This window comes from Saccostrea echinata, unplaced genomic scaffold, assembly GCF_033153115.1.
Source record: "Saccostrea echinata isolate AGI-Se365-2 ecotype Australia unplaced genomic scaffold, CSIRO_AGI_Sech_v1 ptg000006l, whole genome shotgun sequence".
NCBI classification, from domain to species: domain Eukaryota; kingdom Metazoa; phylum Mollusca; class Bivalvia; order Ostreida; family Ostreidae; genus Saccostrea; species Saccostrea echinata.
This window is the reverse complement of record NW_026889755.1, coordinates 12,521,694-12,548,264: the sequence shown is the minus strand read 5'-3', so window position 1 is coordinate 12,548,264 and position 26,571 is coordinate 12,521,694. Positions and strand designations below refer to the sequence as shown.

Here is a 26,571-nt window from a genome sequence, read left to right as displayed (position 1 = left end):
TCTTATTTTAAAAAGAAATGGGATGTTTGTTGTACAGGGTCAAAGGTCCCGTTAGTAATTACAAATTATTTAGAGAGTTCCTCTATTATGCTAAAGTATAAAGTCTATGTGAATAATTGAATATTAAAAAGAGAAGATGCTACATACCATAGAGGTACCGAAGATTACATATTAATGCTGCATGCAGAGTAAGAATGGCGAAAATAAAATTTTTTATACCTGCTGTTTTCCTTCCTGTCTAGCTTTGACATATCCTTGGATATCTGAAAAAAATAAGCATTTTTCAGAAGAGAGAATTAATATTATATTTCTTATATTCATCTTTTTTTTCATTAGATCTTTAAAGAATTGAGGAATATACATAATATTTAAAGAAAGCAGAATTGACAAGGAGATCATTAAACAACATGGTAAGCTCGGCCATAAACTCACAGCCATAAAGCTTGAAAATAATTTGAATATTACTTTTCATTTTTTAAGCTACACAATGGTGATTTTTCCTCTATATAACCTAGTTTTCATAGTTACCTTTTCCCAAATCAGGTAGATGGGTTGGATAATAGCAGTAATATTTCAATTCCTTCTCAATTTGAAAATCAGTGAATGGTCCTCTGGCTTGGTTCTGAAATTGGAGTGAATAGTATCGTTTATGATGTTATTTACATTCACAAAAAATTGTAAGGGAATTCTAAGTTTAAAACCAGTTCATCTACTCTGGTACATTGGTTCTACATGGTTTCATCCTACTTTCCTTTAATCCCCCCTTATAACAATGGAAAATAAATATTTTAAACAAGTTTAATCCCTTTCAACAGGAATTGTTTATGCCGAATTTATTGGAATATATACTAGAGGTGTTTTCATAAGGAAAGTTCCCTTGAGTGAAATAAAATAAACTGAGCAACAGAAGCTGACATGAACTTCGACTCTGTTAATGTGATTCAACATTTAAAATCAAATCCCTTTTGAGATCATCAACCAAATACCTGATGCAAATTTAAACTAGTGCTAATTGTAACGGGAACCGTTACAGATGTTCCCCAAACGGCCTCCCAAATCCCTTATGATGCCCCATTTTCTACAAGCTTCAATAAATTAGACAATACTTTTGTAATATAGATGGACACTTTATTTTTAAGGGTATTTCATTGGAAAACTACTCCGATATAGCCATATGGGTATTAGCCAATCAAATTTCAGCGCATGTGCTTGCACATGTTTTCTACATTTTTCACTTTAATTTTCTTATAGTGTCTCACAATACATACAGTTGTGTTAAATATTAAAGAATTTCATTGAAAAATAAGAGAGATGTAACCCTTTAAGTATTAGCCAATCAGAATTCAGCATACGCACATGCAGGTCCTTGCATTCAATTTTGATAGTATTATAATGTAGGAGCTCTAAGTGCCTATCCATGTCATAAATTTCATCCTGTTTTGTTGAAAACCAAGGGAGTTATAGACATTTAAAGTTTCAACCAATCAGATTGCAGCACACCTGCATGCGCGTGTTTTCAAGAAATTTCCTATATAACATGTTGTAGCACCTTATAATATATACTTATATTCTAAATTTCAAAGTATTTTGTCAAAAAAAAAAAATTATTGAGATTTTTGTATCAGCCAATCAGAGAAGAGCGCACGTGCATGCGCGTGAGTTCACGCTAATTTGACCATGTTATCTTGTCTAGACTACTAATGTATCTTTATATTTTGAGTTTCAAAGCAATTCATCAAGAAATATCAAAGTTACGGCTTCATCAAGTATATCAGTCATTTCACTCATTGCACGCGCGCGCACGTGCATGCATGTGCGCGCAAAATGACCTTCGTTCCGAACACCTACACAACATGCCTATTAACCCTAAAAAGGTTTCATGTCAATCGGATGAGTGGTCCTATGAGAACACTCGCGGACAAAAAAGTACCGGAGAAGAAAGTAGAAAAAAAGAATAATAATAATAATAATAATAATAAGAAACAGAGTAAAAACAATATGTTCCCAAACTTCGTTTGGGGAACATAAATATCCCATTTTCAACCTTTATCATGATATAACATGGAAATAACTGACATTTTAGCGACAGTAGCCAACCTTTTATCCCTTGATACCAGATATAATGATCTTGATCGACCATAGAACTTATGAAATGATGACTTTAAACGAGACTGCTGATATTCTTGTTTCATAAACTTGTTTGTCAATAATTTACCTTATTTTAAAAATTGAACCTACGTAGAGTATGCTTTTGCGTATCGAATCAACTGAGAGATATATACCCCGCATGAAGGTGGTGAAGGTATATTGCTGCGTAAGTAAGGGAAGTTGACGATTGAAATGTTAAAGTCATCACGTTTATCACAAAGCTTGGTTGTAAGATTACCATTAACGTCTTTTTCAAGTAAAATATCCAAATATGAAACAGATGTGTCAGACTCTGTGGTATCTTTTATCTCAAGCTCACCGGGATATATTGTATCGACATAAGAATGGAAATAGCCATTGTTAATTGATAATACGTTGTCGATTTATCTAAACGTCGAGTTGAAGGCCACAGCAAGTGTTTTCTTCTTTTCACGTACAAGATTTTGGACAAAAACTGCTTCATACGAATACAAAAAAAGGTCTGCTAATAACGGGGCGCAATTGGTACCCATGGGAATTCCAATAGATTGTTGGAAGACCTGGTCTCCAAAAACCACATAGATATTGTCAATCAGAAACTCAAGCATCTTTTTAATGTCAATTTCGGAGTACTTTTGTGTACAATCAGAATGTTTTTTAACAAAATAATTTTGTCGCCCGCGTGGTGCAGTGGTTAGAGCGTCTGCTCTAAGAGTCGCGGTGTAGGGAGTTGATCCTTACGTCGCGGGTTCGAATCCCACTGTGGGACGTGGAGACCGGTCTTTCGGATGAGACCGTATAAACCGAGGTCCCGTGTCGCAGTAGGTGTTGGCACGAAAAAGATCCCTCACTGCTCAATGGCTGTAAGTTCCGAGTATAGGACAAAATTTGCAGCTCTCCACCGGCAAGTGGTGGCGTCTCCATATGACTGAAAAATTCTCGAGAGAGAGGTTAAACAACATTCAAACAAAACAAACAAACGAAATAATTTTGCAAATGACCAATGACAAGGTAAGTAAATTTACGAGTTCCATTTTTATTGAAAAAGCAGCTGTCAATGATATCAAAAAGCCTGGACTTTAATTTATCGTGGGGATTGGTTGTGTATAAAGATGAAAAGTAGTAAGTTTTTAAGCTGTTGATTTTGGTAAAATCTTGCGATTTCAAATTTTCCAAAAGTTCCATGGAATTTGTAAGTATCCACATCTCATTTACACCACTTCTCGAATATATTGTTGCACAGTATTCTTGAAGTTTCTCCTTCACTACTGTTAAGATATTAGTAAGGAGTAAAGAAAGAGGCTTGGTTGAAAATTTACTGGAACCCCCTATGTGTCTTTGTTTGTAAGAATTTTTATGAAGTTTCGGAATCCAATATGAATATGGTAATTCAAATTCATTTTGGTTGTTTGGAATATTAAATATATTCAAAACTGACATATGATTTTGAAGAATGTATTCCTTAGAAAGGGAAATATGAGTATAAGTTGGATTACCACTTGTAGAATTAAATCCAAGTTCCTTTAAAATACATTTAATATAATGAGCCTTACAAACAAAGACAATGTTGTTACCTGCTTCATTTCATCCAATTTCAAATTTCTCTTCTTCGTAATGCTCTTAAAACAGGGTAGAATGTTGTTGACCCCATGCCCCTCCCCACGTTTGAAATGGGATATAATAAGATGAATTGAACCTATTTTGCTAGCCCACTTATTTGTTAAAAGAATGAGTACCTCGTCTTTCTCTCTGTCCACAACAACAACACATCTGGCATTGTTTGTTTTGTAATGGCATATACTCTCTACAGTACCAACTACTCCTGAAAAAAAAAGAATACTGAAAAAATCAGTATTTTGATAGTTGTATCTTTTTTGTCGGATAAGGTGTACATGAGAGACAGCATGACTTCTTATAATATTGTTTTAATTTACCAGTTTCATCTCCTATTTTCTGTACTATGGCTCCTCTGAATATCCCAAGGGCTGTTTTCATTGTTAATGATTGCCGCGTTGTCTTTAAAACTGTTCTGTAAAAAATATCGTCGAGCTATTTCATAGAAAGTTAAAAGATGTTCTCGGATGTGAAAGTTGATCATGGGTTGATGTGTTATTAAATCTCATTTATGTTATAACTTTCTTGAAAAGATGCAAATAAATTAACAACGCAGAAGAAAAGATTCACTGATTTCCTTTTTTCACTCATTTGATATGCTAACTCACTAAGAAATTCAAAGGAAGCTTAATATATGAAGTCAGTTAAATATTGAACATTACTGGCTTTCATAAAATTTCAGGGGGGGGGGGGTCTATACACTGTTCATATCGTATGCTTTCTTTTGAAAAGGGATGCAAATTCTAGTGTATTTAAATAAACAGGTTTGTAAAAGTGTCAAATATCAATAACCAAAATATGTTATGCTAATTAGGATGTCAGAATCTCAGATACTAGTAGACCCTAACCATATCTACTCTCTTTTCATGCCTTAAAGCCTCACTGGTTGGGAACCAAGAAATTCACAAGATACGTCTTTCTTTTATTGTTTAGTACACTAGGAAATTCAAAGGAAGCTTAATATATGAAGTCAGCTAAACATTGAACATTACTGGCGTTCATAAAAAATTCAATGGGGGTGGGGATGATTGTCTCTATATACTATTCATATCGTTTACTTTCTTTTTAAAGGTGCTTGGATACAGATTTGAAGTTAATATTTTCTCAAATTTTCTGTATAATTTCATGACATATATGTTGCTATAGTATTTTATACTAAAATATAATAAAAATCTTATTTCATCTCGAAGTTATTAAAACTTCGAATTTCTGGACGCGTTGGACTGACACATCCCAGCGCTTTCACATATTTTAATTTTATTCTTAATACTTAAGAAAAGTGGCAATTTTGTTGTGTATTAATGAAAAATATTAAAACTATAACCCAGAAAATTCAGAGTAGAAATGTTCGAAAGCAAAACCCACTCACAGTATTGTAAGTCCGTGCTCAGTGGTGTGTGCAGAGTTTAACAATTGAACATACCCGGTGAATCGTAAACAATAACAGAGCTCGTGCCCTGTTTGCAAACACAGTTTACGTTTCACGGGTGTGTTCAACTTGTTAAACTCTGTACACATCACAGAGCACGGACTGACAATACTGGCGAGTTGGTTTTACTTTTAAACATTTCTATTCTGAATTTTCTGGATTATAGATGTAATATTTTTGATTAATACATAACGAAATCGCTTCTTTTCTTAAATATTAAGGATAAGGTTGCAATTTGTGTAAGTGCAAAGATGTGTTTATCAAACGCGTCCCGAAAATCGTAGTTCCAATCATATCCAGCTAAAATAAGTTTTTAATTATATTTTCGTGTGAAATGCTATTGCAATATATAAGTCGTGATATTATACAGAAAGTTTGAGAAAATATTAAGTTCAAATCTTTAAAAGGGATACAAATTCTAGTGTATCTAAATAAAATCAAAGTACTGAAAGCACTGGGAAGCGCTAAGCATGTTGCAATTTGAAATTCATCAGAATTACTTTGAATTTAAATTGCCTGTTGTATTGGAATTTAAGCAATATCTTGACAGTGCGGCTGCGCTAGGGCGAGCACAGCTGTTTGATACATAATCAAACATGTGAGTCATGAAAATTTCCCGTTGGAATATGAAATTCAACATTGTCTTATGCCTTTTTATTTTAAGCATTTTACATTTTCTTCCTCTGTCAAAAGGTCAATCAATTTCACATACATGAAAAAAATATTCCTCAGTTTCTTAAAAAAAAAACAAATTAAATGGCAGATATTTACTCCTGTCCAAACTGCAACGTATTTCTCAAACTTAATGAAAAAAAAAAAACAAACAAAAAAATGTAAACATATTATGTTTCTCCATCTCCTTATAGGAGTCGATAAGAAGTAGCTTTGCGTATATATAGCAATTTATTGGAGGGGGATGGTCGACGAGTTTTCCGACCAAATTTAGACTATACATGTTGGTATACATTTGCTGGAAAATGTAAATTTCTAAATAATTTGGAACAATTGAAAATATCGCTGAAATTCCTCTCATTTATGTGCAACACCGACAGCTAAAATGTTCTGGTAATAATTTTTAATGATAAATTCATTCCGTGTTTTCGAGTGTTTCATATTGAAGATTGGCTGTTAGTGACTGTGCTTTAATTTTAGAAACTGCACTCGGAAAACAAAGATGCCATTTGTTTATTGCGTCGATAAATATTTCCTAATTGATAACATATAAATAAAACATCTCAAAAATATCGAATACTAGTATTCTCACTAAATTCTTTTAATTAGTATATCTCTTTTTTTTCAAATTCATAAGCGATTTATAAATATACGTTTTACAGCAAGGATTTTACAACAAATACATTAATGGAGTGTGCAAGATATTTACACAATCGCTACGATTGTCCAGTATTTATTAATGATAAATAAAACTTAGACTACATGTATATATTACATTTTGTTTTGAAAATGCTACAGCTGTGTATTATACATTCATCGTGCTGTGTAGCATATCGGCATCATGTTTGTAACAACGTCATTTGACAAAACCCTATATCAATGAAATGAGCACCCGTAGAGTAAACGTCCTTTTGTCAGAGATAATTGGTAAATATACATTTTGAGTATAAAGATATTATATTTGTCTTCTTCGTTTGATGATAAAACATTCGGTGCTATCCTTTTATCTCTGATAATCATATACATGATTTATAATGTATTTGCAACAGAAAATTGTCTTTGTTGGTCTCACATTATGTATATCTGATTTGTAAATATTACTTTTTTAAATTTAAAATTTTATTATAATACTTTTCTTCTTCAGATTAAAAATATGTCTTTAAACCCCCAAAAGTATTTTGGACTATTGTTGAAATACTTTAAAATGCCTCAGTATTTTTTTTTTTACGGACGTTTGATGCTTTACACCATTCTTTACTTGTTTATGTATGATTTTAACTACCACGCAAAACGTGTTTAGAAGAAAACAAGATGTGTTTGTGAAACACTGATGCCCCCGTATGGCAGCTTATGGCGAAGATTAAAGTTTCTCAAATGCAAGTCAAAATCCAGGCCAAAAGATAGAAAACGTTAAATTTGAAAGCCCTAGCTGCAACTGTTCAAAAGTTACGGCGAAGGTTAAAGTTTTTTAAAAGTAAGTAAAACATCAAGGTCAAGGTCAAAGTTGTTGGTATCCAAAGGAATGTCTTGTCACAAGGATTATATATGTAAAGTATGAAAGCCCTAGCACCAACCATTCAAAAGTTACGGCGAAGGTTAAGGTTTTTTGAAAGTAGACCAAAATCCTATGTCAAGGTCAAAGGGTCAAAGTGGTTGGTATCCAAAGGAAGGTCTTGTCATAAGGATGACATATGTGAAGTATGAAAGCCCTAGCACCAACCATTCAAAAATTATGGCGAAGGTTAAAGTTTTTCAAAAGTAGGTCAAACTCCTAAAAGTAAGTAACTTAAAAGTAAGTAAAACTCCTAGGTCAAGGTCAAAAGGTCAAAGTGGTTGGTATCCAAAGAAAAGTCTTGTCACAAGGATTACATATACGAAGTATGAAAGCCCTAGCTCCAACCATTCAAAAGTTATGGCCAAGGTTAAAGTTTTTCAAAAGTAGGTCAAACTCCTGGGTCAAGGTCAAAAAGGTTGATATCCAGAGGAAGGTCTTGTCACAAGGAATATACGTGTGAAATTTGAAACCCCAAGCACCAACTGTTCAAAAGTTATGGCCATGGTTATAGTTTTTCAAAAGAAGATCAAACTCCAAGGTCAAGGTCAACAGGTCAAAGTTGTTGGTATCCAAAGGAAGGCCTTGTCAAAAAGAATACACATATGAAGTTTGAAAGTCCAAGCACCAACTGTTCAGAAGTTATAGCCAAGGTTAAAGTCTCATAAAATTTTGCAAAAATGGGTCAAACTCCAAGGTCAAAGTCAAAAGGTCAAATATGATGGTACCCAAAGAAATGTCTTGTCACAAGGAATACACATGTGAAATATAAAAGTCATAGCTCCAACCAATCAAAAGTTATGGGCAAGGTTAAAGTTGACAACAGACAGACAGACAAACAGATAAACAGACAGACAGGACAAAAACAATATACCCCCGGGATCTTTCGATCCAGGGGCATAAAAATATCCACAGCACCGTTGTGTTAGTTGAAAAGAAATACTGAAAATAATTGCCCGTAATTTTTCTGCTATTTCCATGATAAATAATTCAACAGCCCAAGAAAGAAAATACAGTATATTAATCTCAAGTATTAATAAATCTTCATGAAGGTATACAACATTGTTTTATTCTGTTTTTATGGAGTCCTTATTAAGTTGCTTAGCAGTCAAAAACGGTAAACACGCGCACATCTTTACATAAACTATTTCTTCCTAGTTTCCTAATACAAGTATTACACTGTTTGCTTAACATTTCGTCGGCGCTTTCCTGTCCATTGCTAAGAACGTTTAATTAAGGTTTTTTGTATTTTTGCGTACTGCACACACAATTTTAAAGCACAGTATACCGAAAATTAGTTTTCCTATTTGAGTGATTCGCTGAAAACACAGCCACCACGTGCCCTACATGTACATACAGCCGCAAACTTCCTTTCCTTGCGAATTATTTACATCATATTTTTTACCCATATTACAAGTATAGAGTACAACACAAGTATAGACAGTCCATGAATGCATTCCAATATGTTACTAATTGATACTGAGATGCGAAAATCCATTTCATTGATAGCTCTCTGCATGGTGCAAGGGTGATAACAGGAAGATTTGTTTTTAGTTACCGGTACATTGTCTGAACTAAAGGTCTACAAGAAGAAATAATAGTTTATATGGATATAAGTTATATAGAACGTACACATGTAAGTACATTTGAAATCAATTTTATACGAAATTTTCTACTAAATAACTCAATTCCAGTTTGAGTTTTAAATACTTATTAAATTCCCATCTGAGTTTTAAAAGCATGTACCGGTACTCATTCAATCACTACATTACATGTACATGACATATAATAAACCGTTTTTGATTAATTATTTGCGTCACAGATGCAGCAATTGTTAGCTACATGGTACACAAGTGATGAATGCCGACACGATTTTAAATGAACTACAATTTTTAGAGATAAGCATGACAAGAACCGCCCTTATCTACTAACAGTGGATTTTCGTACAATGTACATGCATATCTTTACCTTACTAATTGATTCCTAGTATTAGAGCAGCACGTAACTCAGTATTACACTAAAATAGCCGAAAGAGAGTCGGGGATTTCCAGCTGTATATTTTTAGAAAACCCGGTGGAGTTATCTAACATGCTTAGTGGCACTGGATCGCGAACGGACGTAGATTTACGATGACAGAAAGCGCTTTGCGCTGCGCTTAGCGCTTAAAAAGTTAGTGAAAGTGTCAAATATCAATAACCCAATATATTTAGCTAATCACGATGTTAGATTCTCAAATAGACACTTATCATATTTACTCCCTTTGTGATGCTTTAGGGCCCAACTGGTTGGAACCAAGAAACCAGACCTGTTTACCCATATTGTTGTCTCTCAGTATTTTTCATTAGATTTGTCAGTGAGATTTGGCATTTGCCCGTAAGATTTCACTTTCAATCGATTTTACATCTTACTAGTGAACAACTACATTTCTGATTACCAAAACATGGTTTAATAACAAAGAAAATCTTTTCAAAGAATTGTTGTTCAGTTGCCCCCTCCCCCCCCCAAACACACACACACAAACACACTGAAACAACATTTTATGGGCCTGGAAATGTATATAAAATCTTGCAAGGTCCTTTTGATGTAAAATTATATTTAATTCAAGGTACATTCGTTCGTTATGAAAAACAACGTTAGCTTTCCATGAGATGCACTTTGAAGGTAAACGACGATCGAATTATCTATACCCCCATAAACCTTTAAGTTCCGGCCGAGGAGACCTGGTTTGCAGAGAAATGCTAGAAAACGCGTGAATGCGACGGACGTACTGCGAGATTCAACCTGATTTGATTTTATTTCAATAAATGACAGCTTCCGATGTCTGAGAAAAGTCCGACTTGGGCGAGAAATTCTCGCTATTAGTCAGAAAGTGCCCCTAAGCGGAATCCAACATGGATGCTAGTTTCATGCCTTGTTATGTTTATAGTATAGTAGATATATATTTTTTAACAATTAAGCTGGGGAGTGCCTATGAGAAAAACATCATACCTGGCTTTCTTTCGATGGGTTTCTGTCATTTTTTAAACCACAGCGATTTGGCAACCCAAATCACTTAAGTGTTTTAAATCTGTCTTTTTTGTAGGGATTAAAAAGCGTCAAACTGAGACAGATCAAAACGAAAACTAACTGCTAAAATTCAAATGAACGGATTTCTGATTTCCTTATTTTCATAATAGCAAAACGTGAGACGTATTTTGGACTCAAAATCCGTACAAAATACGGGGAAATCTTAAGAGTAAACAGGTCTGAGAAACTCACAAGTTATGTTCTTCTACTACTGTTTAGTACATATGTACATGTATTTGACGTATTATCATGTTCATTGAAAATGGCATTTCATTAGTGTTCCATAGATCGTTTGTTTACATTTTCTAGAACAGAACTTGCTAGAATGTTGTTTAACCAAAATATACTAAACACTTTTGGGTACAAAGCCTTGTGTATTCGTCTACACTTACTATTGATATTCTGTCACTTTGAAACTTTACTCATTTGATATTTACATCATACATCAACGGCACCATTAACCATCTTATTTTTTAATTCAATAAAGGACTGATCGTTTTCAGGGATTCAAACTTGTCATTTAAATGAATTGTTAAAATTGGAATTGTGTTATTGCTTTTTACTATGTTTTGGGGTTATTTTGACCCATAATAAATATTTATAGATGCTACATTCATAAATAAATAGAGGTGTCTCAGATAAGAAGCTTAAAATGTTCAAAATCAGTGATATAAACATATTCCTGAATCGAAAAATTACAATGTGTTCTTATTAGAAGTTTTCAGAAAATTATGAAACATATACCTTTTTGTTGGCTCTGTAATTCGTTGAAATATGTGGCCAAGGTGTCCATCTGTTCCAGACATATAACAAGGTGTACAAAGATCATAGTTAGGACACTGAGAACATTTCCATCTCACTCCTTTTATTCTCCTTCTGGTTGCACATCCATCACACATAGCATCTTGTTTAATCCCTATAATGAGAATGATTCAATGTTCATTTTGCAAAAAAAATATTGGAACTATATGAACAATAAAGATTTCATTTATGCTTTCATAAGTAGCTTTATTATGTTTACTTATTTGTCAAGTCTAAATTGTACAGCTCTAAGAAAAGTCGCAAAAACAAAACAAAAACACGTAAAAGACGAATAGAAAAAACAATGAATTACTTTTTTAGTCCTCTACTAGCACATAGTTCGAGTCTTGGGTGCTTTTAATTTCAGTCAAGTCGCCCGCGTGGCGCAGTGGTTAGAGCGTTCGCTCTAGAGTCGCGGAGTAAGGAGTTGATCCTTACGTCTCGAGTTCGAATCCCACTGTGGGACGTGGAGACCGGTCCATCGGATGAGACCGTATAAACCGAGGTCCCATGTGGCAGTAGGTGCTGGCACGAAAAAGATCCCTCACTGCTCTATGGCCATGAGTGCCGAGTATAGGTCCAAAATTTGCAGCTCTCCACCGGCAAGTGGTGGCGTCTCCATATGATGGGAAAATTCTCGAGAGGGACGTTAAACAATAAACAAACAAACAAAAATTTCAGTCAAAAAGCATGTTGTGTACACACCTGTCTGACTATTATCCAGAAGCAATACCTCCCCAGAACTGGTGTCAATATTTTCAGATATATCACCGTTATCCCATTGCACAGTTACAAGACAATGTTCAATAATCTTGGAATCATCTACAATGCTCTTAACCTGAGATAATCTTCTTTGGCGTCTGAAGGATGCCCGATCTATTAAGTTGTGTGCAGAATGTCTATTACTTTGGCGCCGAGGTCCTCGTTTAAAGCCCTGTGTCTCCTTTTCTATGTCCTAGTTTTTTAAGAAGAAACATGTCAAGTACATTGTCATGTCAATTTAGTGCCACCTCATTAAAAGTTCTTTTTTTGTTCAAAGCAAAACTTAAAGATCACATGCGTACTATACATGTCAGCTGGTCTTCCTTTATTTGAAGCGTTATTTTGTTTGAGCAGATTTGGAAAAAAATGTCCATAACATATCAAAAGTTTAAAATGTTGCAGCTGCCGCAGAAAAAATACATAACCAGCGTAAGCGAGTCATGTAATTTTTTTTCTGCAATGGCTGCAACGTTAATTCCCATACTGACAATGACATTTTTTGTTTATATTTATATCTATATAAATAAATCATATTAAGTAGGATTAAGTACGTTAAATTATTTATTATTGAAATGCATGTCATTGAATGTTTCATTGATGGAAGAACCGCTGCCAAAGAAATCTATACAGATGCCTTGCTTAGCGACATTTACTGATTAACAACCGTTGTTTGCATAAAGAAATAAAGATAATATTTAGTGGATGTATATACAAGTTTTATCCAGCATATAGTTATATGAAATGTCACACCTTCTTATTAATCTTATTCCCTGCTCCTGGGGTATAGGTTCGATAATATTTGAATCTACATAAATGATTTCGTGACATTTCGATATTTCTTATAAAATCTTATGGAGATTGAACCTTGCATTGGCCAGAATCACCTTTCTAATAAATTTGAATTTTGAGTGTGTAATGACCCTAAATATATCTTGAGAGTAAACAGTTTAATAAGAATTATATATGAAAATTTAATTTAAAAAATTTATACATTGCAGTAATGTATAAGTTAAGATCAATGTTCAGAAATGAATGAAGGTTTCTTTCTATTATTGATTTAAAATACGGATATTTTTCTTCTAAAAGTCTATATTAAGATTAATTATTTTCTTTAACATAATAAACTGTTATGAAACACTATTTCAATCAATCGTATAATAGAAAAAAATATCCATGTTTCTTTTTTCTGTCTCACTTGAATAATTGCTTATTTTACCTAAAATGGATTGATGCATTTGTTTTATAAAAACAAACCTTTACGAAAGTTATCGTTCCTACAATTGCTTCTCTCAAGTTTGTTTTCTTCAACACGCGTACTCCTTCTGTTGCATTAGCTTAAATGATAAAGAGATTAAGAGATTAAATTACAGAAATCTTAACACTTAAAATTTTTAAGGCTATCTGATCTTACAAGAGGGACATGAACTCTGACGTATATCTGAGAATAAATTTTCTTTTAATGGGATCAATTTCACCTCACTTTGATATATTAAGTATAATTAACACAAACAATTTTTTTCCTTAGAAACTGGATAATCTTTATGTATTCGGAAGCCTTTTTCACTAAAGAAAAAGTATCTGACCATCTTACAACTTATGATTGAACAATTCACCAAAAATGGGGGAAAGTGAGAAAATGTATGTTTATGTTTCAATTTTTAAAAAAAAAGGATCCAATATATTCTCTTCAATCTTTATGAACAATTTGTAATTATACAGTTATGAAGAACATTCTCCTGGGTCAAATATTTTATTGAAGACAAACAAAATTTTCTTATTGGCTTTCAAATGAAAGCAATATTGAAAAAAAAAATGATAAAAATTGATGTAAAAAGTGTATAAACAATCCTAAAATATGTTGATATTTTTATGAAGTCTTTACAATAGTACTGATTTTGAAGAAAAAAGGAATTGGGTACAATTTCCACACTAATTAAAACAAGAAAAAATAATTTACACAGAAAAAAGAAATTTATTGAACAAGGTCAAGAAACAGTTGTCCCCTCTAAAGTCTGCATGCTGTCCGAACAAATCTGATTATTATCGTCAAAATTGATTATTGTGATACCGTGCTGCTTCTTTTTTCCTTCAAACGCCTTTCTTAAACGCTTATATTTGGATGTGCTAGTAAATCTCCCGGACTTACTTCTGCACATGTTAACATTAACTACACTTTCCGGTTTTATAAAATAGGAACCAATGTTAACAAAAACACTGCGAATTCCGGAAAAAATGTTAGTGTAACTCTTTTATGCGGAAGATAAGAAAATTTGTTTGTGGTATGTATCGTTAACTTATATATTAAAATGTACCGAGGACTTCATAAACACTTTCAAATTCATTAAGCTTCTTCCTAGGTGATCAAGAGTTGCAAAGATTTTAAAAAGGAAAGTGAGTTATCTATTATGGCAGACTCCGTGCCTTCATCAATTCTAGTGCAAATAGCTTTCTGTCTCCATGTGTAAACATTACTGGCTAAATAACCAAAGAACCATTTTTTATGTTCTTACAGTGTATCAAAGCTTCTCGTTTGCTCTTACTTGAAATATATTGAGTATTCATTCTAACTGTGAATCATTATATACATGTACGGTTTGGTTTACATTTGTCATGTGCTTATAAAGTAGATTATTATGTAAAAGGATTGTCATGCGTACCCCAGAAGAAATCCAAAATGCATCACTCTTTAAAATGAAAACTTGGACAAAAATGAAAAAAAAATTACCTTTATGGATTTCCTGCAAATGATCCTCAAAGTACGGCACTTCCCCGGGCATTTTGTATTTGATATCCACTTTTCCTTCCCGTCCTATCCTGTATTGCTTGGTGGATACTCCATTGTTCCATGCCACTTTGGCATCGCAATTATAAACAGTAGCTATGTCATTATCAATACAGTTGACAGTTCCTACAAAAGAAGTCACTTTATGAAAACTTATTTTATTCATCAAACGACAAAGCCTCTTACATTTAATTAAGGAATTCTTTCCAATTTTCGTTCTCATTCATTTAAGAATGTGGTAAAAATATCTTGCATATTTTGGAAAAAATACTGCTGAACAAGACTAAACCGGTATAATCAAAAAGAGTTCATTATCATATTGATCGTCAATTAACAATGGTTATATCCATTCTTATATCAATACGATATATCCAGGTGAGCTTGAAATAAATGATATAACAGAGTCTGACACATATGTTTCATATTTAGATATTTTACTAGAAAAAGACGTTAATGGTTTTCAAACAACCAAGCTTTATGATAAACGTGATGACTATAACTTTTCAATCGTCATCTTCCCTTACTTATGTAGCATTATACTTTCATCACCTACATACGGGGTATATGTTCAAAAATCCCTCAATTTATTCGATAAGCAAGAGCATGCTCTACGTATGAACAATTTCTAAAATGAGGTAAGTTATTGACAAACAAATTGTTGAAACAATGGGGATGCTCACTCCTCCATGGCACCTGATCCCACCTCTTATGTTTTAGAGGTCCGTGTTTGCTGTGCTCCCAAATTTGTATCGTTTAATGGATTTTTGAGCTTGAATACTGTTCATAATCTCCATATATTTCATTTATGTTTCTTTATTCAAAATGAATTATTTCATGCTGTATTGAATAAAATGCTTTAACGTTTAATTTTCATTATGTGAAATGATCGATGTAGACACAAAGAGTTACCTTTCAGTTTTGGATCTTTCCTTGATTTAACATTCACATCTTGAAATATTCCATTTGCTACAAGGTAATCTAAATCAGCACGCATTCCTACGCTTACACTGTAACATATGATATCTATCATGATAATTAGAAATATTATACATATGTGAAATAGTATCGTCCTAAAAATATTATCAAAAGAATTGCTGTTCACGTTTGAACAAATAATTGAAGGTTCATATTGACTCGAATTTATATTTCAATGACCAATTAATGTAGATGTATGATGCAAATAAGAAAGGAAACACTTGATGTGGCCTTCAAGTCCACATTCAGATATATAGACAGTTTTATCAATTATCAACCAATTATATGTCGAATCGATTTATCCGATATATTGCAGTGAATTTGAAGTGGCACACACCATAGAATCTCCCACATCTGTGTCATATTTAGATATTTTACTGACTTAAGACGGTAAGGGCCAACTAGCAACTAAACTGTATAACAGACGAGATGACTTCAGCTTTTCGATCGTCCAATTTCCTTATATATGTAGTAATTCCGCTATCACATGCAAAAGGTGTTTGCTTCACCCAACTTATTTGGCACTAAAGAGCAATCAATTTTCAACTGATCCAGGCTACTGAGAGATAAGTTGGCGTTACAGGGATTTTAACAAGTACGTTTAAAGTCAGCATTTCGTAATTTTTTTATGTTATTTATAATGACCTTGTTAGCAAGTATATATCATTAGATCCTATTTTGGCTGACGTGTTTTATACTAATTGTTAGACCTTTGTGTTTATACTAATTTGCTTACAGTATGTTCCATAAACCTTATCAATACATAGGGTTCAGGGCGGATGTGACCGGTCAATAGGGGATGCTTACCCCTGTTAGGCATATGACTCCACCTTTGGTATTTAAGGGAGTCGGTGTTTTTTTCTCTCAAAAAATCGAATTAGATTCAACATGAACAAAAACAGAAAGTTTTCAATGCCTACATTTGTTTATTCAAAGTTTGAAGATAATAGAGTGTGACTTTCACTTGATACACTGAGAGTCACAGAGAACCTGTTTTCTTCCGAAATTTTATCAAAAAATGTACTCGATCAATGACCAGGTTATTTCATAAAGCTATAATGTGAAGATAAATATGCCAAAACTACACCTCATTGTTTTCATTCCCTGGTGTCTTTCGAATGCATGGTCTAAATCATGCTCATCACACATGTAACAGTCTGTACACAAGTCAAAGTCTTCACAATGCAAGCATCGCCACCTCATTCCCCGTAGTGGTGTCTCGTCACAGCCATCACATTGAACAAATTTGTGATATACGCCTAAAAATTAAAGATTCATGTAATTTCGTTCCATATTTCTAATAGAACAATTACGCAGTTTTGTTATGGCTTCCTGGAGCTTTCAAATTTGTTCAAAACATAACACTGCATTATGAGGTCAGTTTTGATTTTATTTGTGGGTTATGCCCTGAAATACTGCCATTTCATATAGAGGATTCTCTCGGATATATATATTTACATAATATCGCATGACCTCGTTGATCAATGACGGTCAATTATAATTCTTTTAATTGTTTCACGTAAATCGCTTCCGTGCAGCTGATCAACACATCATTTACTTTTTAAATAAATAAACTCATCGTACCCTATTGAACCGAAAATTTGAATGGGAAAAATATAAGTATTACTTGGGTAAAAAATATGCCAGAAGTTAAACTTTACGACTCCTTCGAGGGTATTATTCCACTCTTTATCATAATCTGTCTCAAAACGTTTTACGAAACCATAATACATTTTTCCAATGCAAGATTTTTCGTATGGATTCCCACCAAGGACCTTAAATTAATCTCTATTAATCTCCAGTGCCAGACTCTTATATGCACACATTATAAATTCTACATGTAACCAATGATATGTAACTGAGTTTGTATCAATGGTATATTTTCCTAAGCATTTTGGACATGCTGAATTTCAAAAAGGTCGGTAAGCGAAGTATTTTAAAATATTCGGATATGCAAGATTTACATTAACAAGATAGAAGAAAATATTTGACTGAACAAGGAATCGAACCCTGCATCACTAGTCAGGTGCTTTACCAATGAGCTACCAAGGCTGATATGTACGGCCCAAACTACTACATCCCTCCCTCCTTAGATTGTCTTCGCCCTCAAACACAAATTCTTTTTTTCACTGGCAGGAATTCCCCCTGGAAGTCAAGGGATGGTCAAACGCTCCAAATTATATAAAAGAAGAGGGAAAATTATATGGTTGGACCGGTAATAAAACCCAGGACCCCTGCTTTACATTCTGGTGCTCTACCAATAGAACTATCAAGGCCGATATCAACGACCTAAACCACTACATGCAAATATAATAAGATACCTGAGTTTTGCTAAAGAGTTCTTAATTTCTACATGCAGTTTGAAACAAGGTGTAAAGTTTATGACACTATCCTCGTCATAACAGTTCAATTTTGCAGTTAATTGACGTCCTTTTCCATTATTACATCATACAGAGGCACTTGTGAGAAGTGAAGGCACAGAGTACAATGTGATATTCTATGGGAAGACTTAACCTCCTGTGAATTAATCAATTAAATAATTTTTTCGGTGTAAGACCTAGACGTTTTCGAATAAATTGCTTTTGCACCATTTACACTTGGTGATAATAATGCCTTAAATTTAGTATACCGAGAAAGGTAAAATATAGTTGAATCTGTTTAATTTATGGGTTTAATGAACGTCAGAAGGCAACATTTTACAAGAAGGCAACAATGTTATATTTTTGTTAACTTTTATGTACATTATTATTATTATAAAAGATTTAATTAACCGTTATATTCAAATTGCTTTTTCGTGTGGATAAAATTCATGCGTAAGATTCATCAAATAGTTCTCGAAAATTGCTCCCAATTATGTTCGCATACATTCAATAGTCTACCTGTCTGCGCGTTATCAAAAAGGCGCAGATCGTATTTCCTGTCCTTCCCCGTTCTATAAATAAACTTGTCCGGGTTCTCGTGACAGTTGGCCGTCTCCTGGGAGTCCCACTGAACGCGCACCTGTTGAGAGTTATCCAGGACTTCTATAACAGTTCCAACATTTCCTTCTCCTCCATCTTCATCTCCTTTATCCCAATCCACTCCACGAACTACACGTAATCCCGCTTTTGTTTTTTCTGGAAAATATCACAAACTATCAAAGATATACATTCATCGTCAAGCCATCTTTAATGAATGTTTTTTGCCATTTACAGAACGACTGACCAAAAAAAGCCCAATTCAAAACTTTATTGAAACATTCAGGAAACGATTAATGTTTTATTAAATCCAGGATTTTATCATCTGACAAAAACACATGTTGAAAATTTCTTTTCAGAAATGTTCCTACCTAGCATTTTTGTTTTATCCAGAGTCGGGAGACAGCAAGCAAATTTTTATTTAAAAAAAATGGTCTGAGTTTACATTACTTAACTTTGATTTACTTTATCATCTTAAATAAAGGTCCCAAGGAACTTAGATATTGTACTCTAATGATTTAACCCAAGAGATCCCTTCATCTAAAAACTTGGTTTTACAATTAGCATTCTAATTGATTATTATCATGCTATGATAATCAGGCACCATTGCACTTTAATGGCAAGAAAAAATAGTTGGGATTTTTTTTTGGCGATATTGATGATTATTTTTCATAAAAATAAGTTTCCCAAATAGTATCGCGTAAATAGGGAATTCCATGCAGGAATACATTCTAAAAACTATGTTTATCGAACGTTTTAATTTTTTTTTTACCTCTTTGACATTATATCTCCATTATATCTACTCAAGTCTGATTGAATTATCTGGTAGTCAGCGGAAAAGTCCTAAATAGTTAAAGTCCTAAAACTGTGATTTTCTGGATTTGGAGTAAAAGAAATAATTTACCTGAGATTTTCTAAGAATTTCTTTCTATACAATTTACAATATAGATAGATAAGTACCTAAATTCCCAATAAAGCTGAAATAGCTTCTTTCAGCTCAATTAATTGCAGCTGAATTCTTGAACATATGCTGGTTATCCCTGTCGCCTTTTTTTTTCAAATTCATTTTCGGCCGGTGTATAATAAATAAATTTGGATAAGGTGTTCGTTACTCTGGGCACTGAACTAAAATATTGCGTAATAAAGGTTTATCTACCCATGTTTTTCTTTTAACGATTTTGAGCAAATCTATCAACTTTGGATGGAACAACAATGATCTCTACAATATTGGTTACAAAGTTATGTATTGATCGCGCACAGGATGATGCCTGATTGATGATGTCATACTCCAGCGAGGTGATTCCAGATACGTAACTTATTTACCAAGGGGTCGTAATATAAAAGGTACTTCAGTGTAAGACCATGCTCAAAGAGTACTACCTTAGATTTAGTCGGTAACTAGAAGAGTCCTAAGATTTGACAATCTACGAAAAAACTTAGTTATAACTTAGAGTTATTTTAAAACTAGATAAGCATGTGTATACGTGGTAATGCTAAAAGGTTTTAATATTTAAATTGAAAGACATAGTGTTTAGAGGATATACAAATGATTTATTGCTTTATAGTTGTACCATATAAAATACAAATATTACATAAAATGATTACGTTTAAAATTATTGATCTTGTATTTCACATAAAAATATATTGTCTCTGTCATATCTTTTAAACAATTTAAAGCATTCATGATTTATTATTGATATGTATAGTTTTATTAGGACTGTTTTTGAACTACAAATAATTGGTAGTACTTTTTAATGAGACAGCAGCTTTATATTTTAATGATATTACGTAATAAAAAAAAGTTGTCTTGAAACACCTACCTCTATCAAAGTAATCAATGATTTCCATTCCAGCAAAGGTGCAACAGTTCTGCACAATGTCGTGTACCGAATAATGATCTTGGATATCCTAATAAAAACAGAACTATGCAATGAGTAAGATATGACGTTTTAAAAAAAAAATATTTCAACAATGAAAACAAGTACATGTATATTAATATGATGGAATAATACCAAAGGCATACCCCTGCATTCTTTTCTGCATTATCATTGTCACTTTCTTCCGATGAATCTGATGGACTGTCATCAACATCAGTTTCCTGCAAAAGAAAAAGAAACATTGCTGTGGACTGATTCCTTTCCGGGCTTCATTTTTGAGGATAAAATATAATATGCAGATTTTGAAAAGTTTTATACCTTGTGATATAATTCTTTCAAAAAATTTAAAAATCATAAATGATGATTCATAAATAGCTTAACATGATGATTGATGCATAAGAGATACTTCTACTTTCTTGGATACCTCAGGTATTTAGTGAAATGTTTTCATCTAAACGTGCCCATAGTTACATCATTAAAAAAAGGAACATGTGCCACAACGCTTATATGAGAAGTATTGGTCTTGTCCTTTTTAGAAGACATTTTAATGGATTTTCTACTCTTTTTTGCCATCAATCTTATATGACTCTATTTTTTAACCACTGGCCAAGTCCCAAGGGGCCATGGTATAACATTCCACACAATATAGGGATGTTTAAGTATCAGAATAAAATTGTTTTGCTGTCCTTGAGATAAAGATTTGTTACTGAAAAATCTCCTGTATATATTTATTGTTTAATTTTCTGTATACGCCTCGCTCTCGTCGTAGGGTACTTAACCTCAACCTATTTTGCTTAATTATCTCTCTTGTATCGCATGTGGTTCTTCCTTTTTACAATTCTATACCTTCTGCCCATATATTCTAGCAAAAAAGCCGGAAATTTATTACGTTTTATAGACTATCAGACAGATTGACGGTTATTAGACAACAGGTGATCAAATCAGTTATTAGGTAAGGCGAACTTCAGACCTGTTTTACCATATTGTTGTCTCTCAGTATTTTGTATTAGATTTGTCAGTGAGATTTGACATTTTCCCGTAAGATTTCACTTTCCTTCGAATTTACACATATTACTATAGAACAACTATATTTTTGATTACCAAAACATTGTTTACTAACAAAGAAAAACATCATACCTTGCTTTCTTTCGAGGGGTTTCTGTCATTTTTTAAACCACCGCGTTTTGGCAACCCAACATCACATTAGTGTTTGAAATCTTTCTCTTCTTTAGTGATTAAAAAACAAACTGAGACAGATCATAATGAAATCTAACTGCTGAAATCCAAACGAATAGATTTCTGATTTCCGTATTTTCATTAAAGCAAAACGTGAGACGTATTTTGGACTCAAAATCCGTATAAAATACGGCGAAATCGTAAGAGTAAACAGGTCTGGAACTTAAAAGAAAACAGTACCACGAAGACATAGATTTCACAACTTTGGTAGGCGACTCAATGTTCATCATAATAAAGCAAGACGCCAAAAGGATAACCTGCTGGGTTAAAAGGAATTAAAGAAGAAATTTCCAGAGACACGTATTATGCATTCCCAATATATTACTAGCTCACAACTGCTATTGGACCTAAACAAATCACCCTTAGCCTGTCATGGTTAAAAAAAAACATGAATTTTTTTCAGGTAGAGACTTTTGAGTGAGGATTTAAAAAGTGTTCAAACACGTAAATACAAGGCACGACGATTGACTGAAAGGAACAATGTTTGGACTTCGGAGTAGGCCATGCAACTTAAAAAATAAAAACACAAGTATATTGGTAGTAAGGGTCCTCATTTTTCTTGAAAGGTATAAGAATATTTTCTACAAAACCAGGAATAAATTGAATGGTGATTCCCGGAATACCCAACTCATTTAGAACAAGATGTATTTGTGAAACACTGATGCCTCCGTAAGGCAGCTTATGGCGAAGGTTAAAGTTTCTCAAATGCAAGTCAAACTCCAAGGTCAAGAGATAAAGAAATGATGTTACCCAAAGAAAGGCCTAAAGTTTGTCTCAGGGAATATAACTGTGAAATATGAAAGCCCTAGAACCAACCCTTGAAAAGTTGTGGCGAAAGTTCAAGTATTTTGAAAAGTAAGACATATGTCAAGGTCCAATGGGCAAAATTAATGGTGCCCAAGGAAAAGTCTTGTCACACGAAATACATATATGAAATATGAAAGCCCTTGCAACAATCATTCAAGATTATGGAATTGGATAACGTTTTTCATAAGTAGGTCAAAATTCAAGGTCAAGGACAAAAAGTCAGAATTATTGGTACTCAAGGTAAGGTGCTCTCACAATAAATACATATATGGAATATGAAAGCTCTAGCATCAACTGCTCAAAAGATATGGCCAATGTTAAAGTTTTTTTAAAGGTAGGTCAAACTCCAAGGTCTAGATCAAAGGCTCAATATTATTGATATCCAATGGAAGGCCTTGTCACAAGAAATACACCTGTGAAATATGAAAGCCCTAGTTCTCATCAATCTAATTCAATTTAGATGCTCCGAATCCGTTACCGCTTCTCAAACATCTAACAACATCCCATTTGGGGTCACGTTAAAGAGACCTTTCGATTATGAATAAATATAAAAATTTTGGCCAATCAGATTCAACCTTCTGTATACGATTCTAAAATTAGTTACACGGCTACATCTTAACATTATTGATGTTCAGTAGACTGTCTTACGTTGAATTAAAGTAATTTTGGTATAAATTGAACGTATAGTCCGCCAATCTGGCATTCTTACCTGAATAACGCAAAAGAAACTGCACAAACTATACGTCTATATATCCCGCACGTCACATTCATATATATCAAGCCTGCACAGTATTTACTATGCATATTTTGTTTACTACGAAACCCCTCGGGCGTTTAGGTTTGGCAGTGAAAAAAGAAACGCATCCGAACTATAAGCCAAAATTTCGGAGACGGCGATTTCACTGGGTGATCGAAAGGTGACGTGACCCCGAATGGGCTGTTGTTAGATGTTTGAGAAGCGGTAGCGGATTCGGAACATCTAATTTTAATTAGATTAAGTTCTCATCGTTCAAAAGTTAGTGCCAATGTTAAACTTTTAAAAATGGGTCAAACTCCAAGGTAAAAAGGTCAATAATATTTATACCCATAGAAAGGTCGTATCACAAGGAATGTAGATGTGACGTATGAAAGCCCTAGCTCCAGCTGTTCAAAAATTAATGCCAAGGTTAAAGTTTGGTCAAATTTTGCAAAAGTGGGGCAAACTCCAAGGTCAGGGTCAAGAGGTCAAATATGTGGAACCAAAAGAAAGGTCTTGTCATAATGAATACACATGTAAAATATGAATTCCAGAGTTCCAACAAAAAGTTATGGCCAAGGTTAAAGTTTTTGCGGACAAACAAACAGACAGACAGACGGACGTACAGTACAAAAACTATATGCCCCGAATCTTCGATTAGGGGGGCATAAAAATTCCTGATCAAGTCCATGTACATATTATTACAAATGACAAGTGTTGTCCACGAGAACATGGTTAACCGGTTAACAGTCGAAAGATGTATATATCAGTTAGTAAAACGCCTACTCAGTTACTCGGATATATCCACATTTTCCAAAGTATATCAGTGGGAAAAAATGGAACATGCATAAATGCCCCACCCCTTTATTTACTGTTAATACGTTCCTCAAATATCTGTTTTGTATGTCTTCGTTATGTATGAAAAATATTCAAAATTTTAATTACTTTATTTCTTAACCGGTTTCTGATTGTCTTTAAATTTAAAACACTGAAAAAATTGTCAAATAAATGATATTGGCAAATAAAGTTTTCTTTCCAAAAGGGTTTATATAGCAAACACCATCCTCTGGTATCTTGCACAAACGCCTGGTAAGTAACTCAATTTTTTGTAATTTTTTTTGTTAAAGTAGCAATACTTTAATGACAAAATCTTGGAAAATATTATATATTATGAGAAACGTATCATCTGTCCTTAACTTAGACACGAAGCTTTTTCTTTTCAAATACGTACAAGTTCGATATGTATTGGTTAGTTTTTCACAGTTTATCCACTTGATGGCTATGAATGCCCGGGGGTATTCAAGTTCTGAAGACTTGAGTAAAATATAATTGCCTCTCATTAACCTGTGCTAGTCGGCGAAGATGCCGTCAAAAGCATGGGAATATGTTTAAAAGAATGGCTGATTTTAATCCCCTAAGGTGTAATTTTTTAAAATGGCATTTAACTTACGCGGGTGGGGCAACAAATATGCTAAAACACTTCAAATTGAATTTTAATTCTAAAACTAGCGATATATAAGGGAGATCCCGCAAAACAGTCACCTATTTCGGAGTGTTTTAGAACAAACTTTAGAAGATAATATGTGTTTCTTATTGAAAATAAAGTTCATATGCAGAGAATAAATGTTTTATATACATATAGGAATATAATACGTGCAGTTATTATTGAATATACATGTACACCTCGCGAGCAAGGATGCAAGAAGACTAAAGAATAAACCATCCGAGTAACCAGTTACTCGAACGGAAAAGTAAGCGATAACCAGTTACTTAAAGTCTCTCGATTTGACAACATTACTAATGATAAAGGCTTCGCCGAAATTTGTGCTCTGTACAGAGACATTTGTTTCGGTAATGGGGCTTACATAATTACCAAGATTAATTTGCTAAAAAAGTAAAAAGTGCATTTTTATGTACAGAATGTAAATTATAGTCATACCTTTTCAGCGAGGTCTGTAACATCTTCTGACTGCATTCCCTATAAGATTGTGAAGTAAAAGTAAAACAACAAAGCATTGTTTGTTTGTTTATTGTAATTTAACGTCCCTCCCGAGAATTTTTCACTCATATGGAGACGCCACCACTTGCCGGTGGAGAGCTGCAAATTTTGACCTATACTCGGCACTGAGGGCCATTAAGCAGTGAGGAACTTTTTCGTGCCAGCACCTACTGCGACACGGGACCTCGGTTTATACGGTCTCCTCAGAAGGACCGGTCTCCACGTCCCACAGTGGGATTCGAACCCGCGCATAAGGATCAACTCCTTACTCCGCGACTCTAGAACAAACGCTCTAACCACTATGCCAAGCGGGCGAATAAAAAAGCATTGTACGAAATAAATCTAAAGTACAAGTTTTACAAAGTTTAGGCACAATTATGAATACATTTAAGACACGGATAAAATATATGCAGAAGGTGAATATTCCTACAATTACTGGATAATGCTTTACGTTCACCTGAATACATCTCGTCCAAAATAAGGAAAATTGAATTAGGAACGTCCTTTCGGATATTTAATGATACGATTTTAACATCCTTTTCACATAATATTCATATATATTTTACGCAAATATATTGTGGTTAAAATAAGACATGCAGTCAGAGAATTTAATTAACCAAGGAGAATACGCTCTTATGTGTAAAGTTAAGAAGAAGCCCACCTCCAACCCCCCCTTTAAAAAAAAATATGCTATTTAACTGATAATAATCAAAATTGTTGATAACCTATTGTCTCTATTTTTTTACTTATATTTTAATTTCTTTTTTATCTTATGTATTTTTAATGAATTCTAATTATTCAAAATTCTGACTCACAGGATACAACTGCCATAGAGTTAACTGACAGAGATCTGCCATTCGGCCACCTTTACAGACATTTCAGTGACCATACAGTTTCCTAAATGGAACAGTTTTATCCTGTGACCCGCCTGGGGCCCCTGGTAATAGGATTTTTTTTATGTGCCCATTCTGTTTTATATGTAAAAAAAAATTTAAACTTTCAATGTGGAAAATTTTCTTCTCGTAATCTGAATTAAAATTCATTACTTTATAATATAATAGTCTGTAATCTTTCGTGTAATTTATTTAATTTTTAATTTCATAGAAATAGCATGACATTCCTAGATACCTGAGAGATGTCAGCAGAACTCATTTCTATCGTGATCCCCTCTGTGTCCAT

At 33.6% G+C, this 26,571-nt stretch overlaps 1 protein-coding gene across 1 annotated transcript; it reads right to left on the bottom strand.

The window, feature by feature from the left end:
- Window positions 1-213: 213 nt before the first annotated feature.
- On the bottom strand, window positions 214-26,571 carry LOC133180399 (uncharacterized). Its single transcript, XM_061314934.1, has 15 exons — window positions 26,521-26,571; window positions 25,333-25,371; window positions 20,761-20,835; window positions 20,558-20,645; window positions 18,660-18,896; window positions 16,868-17,039; window positions 15,715-15,812; window positions 14,749-14,931; window positions 13,278-13,357; window positions 11,967-12,216; window positions 11,205-11,376; window positions 4,062-4,156; window positions 3,864-3,949; window positions 529-622; window positions 214-263 (listed from the first exon to the last, which is right to left on the bottom strand). Exons 1-15 carry the CDS (start codon window positions 26,569-26,571, stop codon window positions 214-216), a joined length of 1,770 nt encoding a protein of 589 aa, XP_061170918.1.